This window comes from Puccinia triticina, chromosome 17A (assembly GCF_026914185.1).
Source record: "Puccinia triticina chromosome 17A, complete sequence".
NCBI classification, from domain to species: Eukaryota; Fungi; Basidiomycota; class Pucciniomycetes; order Pucciniales; family Pucciniaceae; genus Puccinia; species Puccinia triticina.
This window is the reverse complement of record NC_070574.1, coordinates 2,495,718-2,500,558: the sequence shown is the minus strand read 5'-3', so window position 1 is coordinate 2,500,558 and position 4,841 is coordinate 2,495,718. Positions and strand designations below refer to the sequence as shown.

The 4,841-nt window shown below is 47.9% G+C and overlaps 1 protein-coding gene across 1 annotated transcript; it reads right to left on the bottom strand.

Moving 5' to 3' along the window:
• Positions 1 to 550: 550 nt before the first annotated feature.
• Positions 551 to 1,051, bottom strand: PtA15_17A212 (uncharacterized protein; the record flags this gene model as incomplete). Its single annotated transcript, XM_053164305.1, has 2 exons — positions 551 to 879; positions 979 to 1,051. The coding sequence occupies 2 exons, from the start codon at positions 1,049 to 1,051 to the stop codon at positions 551 to 553; spliced, it is 402 nt and encodes a 133-aa protein (XP_053028285.1).
• Between the last annotated feature and the right edge of the window lie 3,790 nt (positions 1,052 to 4,841).

The following is a 4,841-nucleotide window of genomic DNA, read 5'->3' as shown; positions in this document are numbered from 1 at the left end:
TTTCCCTCCACCAGTAAGTAATATGCAATATTCATCACCACCCTTAACTCACCTCACTTCATTAGTATCACAATGCATTTGCATTTTGCATTAAACAGACTGTTTTTCACATTGACCAGTGGCGGCTGCTACCTCTTTGGGATGAGAGGCTGATGATTGATCATGAGTTGTGAGTTCTGGGCGTGGGTCAAGCAAGCTGGTCGAGGCTTCATCAGGACCTGTAGGTGGGATGACTGGAGGCAAGGGATCAGCTTTGCTTTTGCTAGTTGGGTGCATTGGGATTGGTAAGGGAGGGTTGTCTGAAGGTTCGGGTGGTGGAAGGTTGGGGGTGAGGGGGTTGATAGCTGAATCTGTTGGACACACAGAAGGTGATACCTGAAGGGTTGCGAAGAGATATCGTTGGCCATCACGAGGAGGGGAGCAGCACCAGGAGAGATACTGGTGAGGCTGAGGGCGTGGTCTGGCGTGATGCTCAGACTCCCTGTGGCGTCTATGATGTCCGCAGTCGGGTGCGCGTGCTCAGTGCGCTTGTTCAAAGGTGATTGGTTGGTCAGTCGGGCGAGCCGGGCTCAGATGCTGCTGAAGGGGAAGGGCACGGTATGCGATGCAAAGGCCGCGCCATATCAGTACCAGCGTGGGTGCCAGTTGAGTTGGTGGGCTCGATAGACGAAGATGATGACACGGAAGCGGCGCCTGCGGGTAGAGGAGGGTGATGGGTTGGCCGAGGAAGGTGCTCAGGCTGAGGGGTACAGGTGCTGTTTGGCTGGGGAGAGGGAGACTCGGTGGGGTCGCTTGCGTCCTGCTTGAACTCAGAGTTGACGACTTTGAGTGATGAAGCGAGCAAGGCCAAGGGTTCGATAGTCTTGTCCAGGGGTCTGGCTAGCAGGCACGCAAGACTGTCAGTTAGAGAAGTGATGGGGGGAGGGCATCAAGCTGATACCACAGAACAGACAGCAGGCCGAGGTAGATACAACTCACCGCTCTGGTTCTGTAAACTGACATTGTGGGGGGTGACCGGGATTGGCGATCCAGATGGAGGTGGGGACAGCATTGGGTGCCTAGCAGGAGATAGTCTTGAGGATGGAGTTGGGGTCGAGGGAGCTGATCTGGATGGTGGCGGCCAATGGCCAGGATGGTTTCAGGTGGGAAGAGGAAAATTGACGTAGCTCAAAAAACCAATTGTGATGGGATCAAAGTAATTGTGTATGGTTGCGAGGGCCGCGGTCTGGGCGAGGCAGGGCGAGGCCAAATATGGGAAATAGAGTATACAGGCATCTTGGAATTCCGAATGGCTGGTGCGGTTGCCGTGAAATCAATTACAGTTACAACGGCCACGGCGTGGCGTTTGCGTGGGGGGAGCTAGTATTAAGGTTGAGATTTGAGTCCAGGGAGAGCTTAAAAGGCGGATAACTCCTAGCTTAACACAAGCCCCTCGTTTCAGAGGGAGGCGGGTGAAACACCGCCGGGCGCCTCTCGCGGAGCGAGCCTCTGAAAGAGGGGCTTGTGGGGTATCCCTGACTTTTGGCGTGAGCGGTTTTCAAATTTAGGTGGGAGGAATTTGCCTCCGCTTGTTCCCTATCTTGCAGAGGGAATTTCCCGAGGCCTGTTACACCAATTGAAAGGCCTACATCCGGCCCTTCCCATGCCCAAGCATGGATAAAATCCAGCAAACCATCCGGTGGCCATGGCCCTTTGAAGTTTTACATTTTTGAGACGAGTGACCGGCAGATTGTTCAGGGCTTGCACTGTATGAAGCCCGCCAGTCGGATGCATTCCATCCTTGCATGAATTGCGGCCGTCAATGATCTGAAAAAAAAAACTGATGGGCTGTATCTTCTAGAGTACAGCTCCATGTGGATTCCCATTCCTTCCTGCTCCGAGCTGAGCTCCAGCTTTCAAGAGCTTTCAAGTCTCAGGAAAGTGATATTTTTCTAAAGAATGTTTAATAAAAAAAATACCAGCAGGAAGGCAAGATGCCCGCCTGCTGGGAAATGTGCATCTCATCCGAGGGGGAGCTCAGATGAAGACGCCATCCACGGTTGAAGTGAATATTACCCAAAATACAGCGAAAATGGGAAATCTCTCACCCCAGGACGGGCACTTAAGTTGCAAGCCCCTCTTCCAGAGGCTCGCTTCGCGAGGCGCCCCCGGCGCGCCGGTCCTTCGGCCCCTGGAACGAGGGGATTGTGTTAGGCTAGGGATAACTCATAGGTGTAGTTGTTTCCCCAGGCAATTGGAGATGCTGCACTTCCAGCTATCTGTTGTACTCAACCCCTCCGCTGTTGCACGTGCGCAGTCTGAGGGGCAAAGAGTGGGCCCCCCACGGGTCTGCAGCCTTTGCTGCGGGCCGGGGGCCTTCATGTCCATCACTTTTGACCCGTGCGTTTGACACGGGCTGGGTGTTGAGCCTGTGGGCACGGCTTTGTCGCTGTTGGAAGGCTGGGTTGAGAAGTTGCTTGTGTTTTTATTGTGAAGGGGAACCCCGCCCCTTTTTTTTGAAATTTTGTTAATGGGGAAACCCATGATTTTTTTTTCTTCATTTTGTGTAATTGTAAGGGGAAACCCTTGATCTTGATTTTTTTAATTTTGGCAAAACTGTGTCTTTAATAAACTTGGATACTAGAGGTAATTATTTTAATACTAAAGGGGAACTCGTTCTTTTCTTTTTATTTATTTGATATTTTATAGATGATAGATTTGTCCAATCTGCAACCTGGTGACCGGGATGCCATTGCGAGGTCCTATTTCGAGCGCCAAGTGCGCCGTGCCAACAATTTATGCCTGCCCCGCCAAAGGAACCGCGCTAACCGCCGCATACGCCGTGAGAGGGAGAGAGAAGAAGCTGCTAGGAATAGGAGGGATATGAATAGGGAAAGAGATGAAGAGGAAAGAAACAGGAGAGACAGAGAAAGAGCTAGAGAGAGAATTGATGCTTGTGAATGATACTAAGAGATTTTTTTTACTTTTATTTTGTTTACTAATTGTTCTTCTTTTTTTTATTTTTCTTTTACTTAAATCTTTAGCCTGAGATCCTGTGGAGTGGGCCAGATTTAGAAGAGAGGAGGGAAGATTTATTTAGGGAAATATATATATTTGTTATGGTGAGTTTTCAGGTGGTGAAGTCCTAGAATGATACTTTTTGACATGTGTTGATGCATATCTTCTGGCGAGTTCAGTCCCATCCAGTTCTTCCAAGGTGTAAGAGCCTCCAGGATTTCGAGTTTTTATTCTGTAAGGTCCATTCCATTTATTTTCAAAAAGTTTTCCAAATTGGGAGTCCAAAGATTTATTGTATACTAATACAAGTTCTCCAGTTTGTAGTGGTTTTCTTGCTGTATTTTTGTTGTTCCAGTAATCCACAGAGCTTTTCCTGGTTTCCATGAGGTGCAAATGTGCCTGCTGAAGAATAGTGTCCCTGTTTTCCAGTTGTTGAGTCCTGGCCAAAAGAAGGTCCTGAGTTGATTCCACTTTGGTCCAGTCTATTCCAAAAAAGGTTTCCAGTTTCAAGTCTATGGGTAAGATGGGTGATTGTCCAAGAACCAATTCATAAGGAGAGTAGCCAGTTGATCTTTTGGTGGATATTCTGTCTGCAAACAATACTAAGCGTAAATGAGACCTCCATTTCTTGCCTTCTGTTCCACAAAGTTTGACCAAAGTTTCCTTGATTGCCTGATGACCTCTTTCTACCATTCCATTAGCTTCAGGATAATAAGGTGTTGTGATTTTTACTTTGATACCTGCTTCTAGAAGTGAGTTCTGAAATTGTTGTCCAAATTCTGAGCCTCCATCCACTGTTACTGACCCCAGTGAGAGATTTTCTTTGCCTGTATTTTCTCTAGTCCAACAGCTTCTATCCATCCAGAAAGGTAATCTCTAGCAATTACCAAGTATTTCCATTTACCTGCTTTGATATGTACTGTGTCCAGACTGACTCTACCAAAGATTTTTGATGATCCAGTAGGCCTCTTTGGTTCCATGGGTAGTACTGATTTCCTCTTCTGTCAAGCTTCACAAGATTGGACCCATTTGGTAACTCCTCTTTTAAGTCCTGGCCACCAAAATCTGAGTTTAGTCCTTCTGTAGGTTTCTGAAATTCCTCTGTGCCCCAGGGTTTCATGGAGAGAGCTGAGGATGGATTTCTGTGCTGAAGGGGAAGTGACCACTATTTGGGAGAAAGGTTTTTTGATCCTGTGTAATACTCCATTTGAGAGAAAGAAGTTGGCTGATTTGTGCAAAATTTGTCTGAATTCCAGGGTGCTGCATCCGGGTATAAGTACTGGGGAACCTTCCTACCAGGAAGGATCCCCCAGATCAGTTACCAAGCCCACCAATATTGTTGTATTTGACTACCAACACCGACTTACAACGATTGGGGCCCATTGATCCACCTTTCCTCTTTTTCCAACTTATCCCTCAACTTTCCGCGCTTCGTCTCGGTAAGTAGACCCTTTTCCTTTTATCTCTCTAAGTCCTAGAAAGGACACTTCTCGACGAGTCCGTGGACTCCGGTTGTATTCTCTCAACCAGCCCCTTCTGAAGAAGGCGCGGCTTTTCTCCTTGCGCCTGCACGGCCAAGTCAAGCACCAGCTTTCAGCTGTGACAGCTGAGAACAGCTCAAACCTTAGATATCTCTAGGTTTACATTCACAGCGGTGTCACTTTAGAGACCCGACCTGACACTTTATGAGTTTGAGGTGTATCAATCCTACTGAGGGAGAGAGGAGAAGTGAGATGGAGAGAAAAGCAGAAGCTCTTGGGGAGTCACTCTGAGATGGGTAATGAGATATATGCTGGGGGATATATTTCTGAGGGGTGAAATGTTATCTAAGTGAGGTGTGTAAA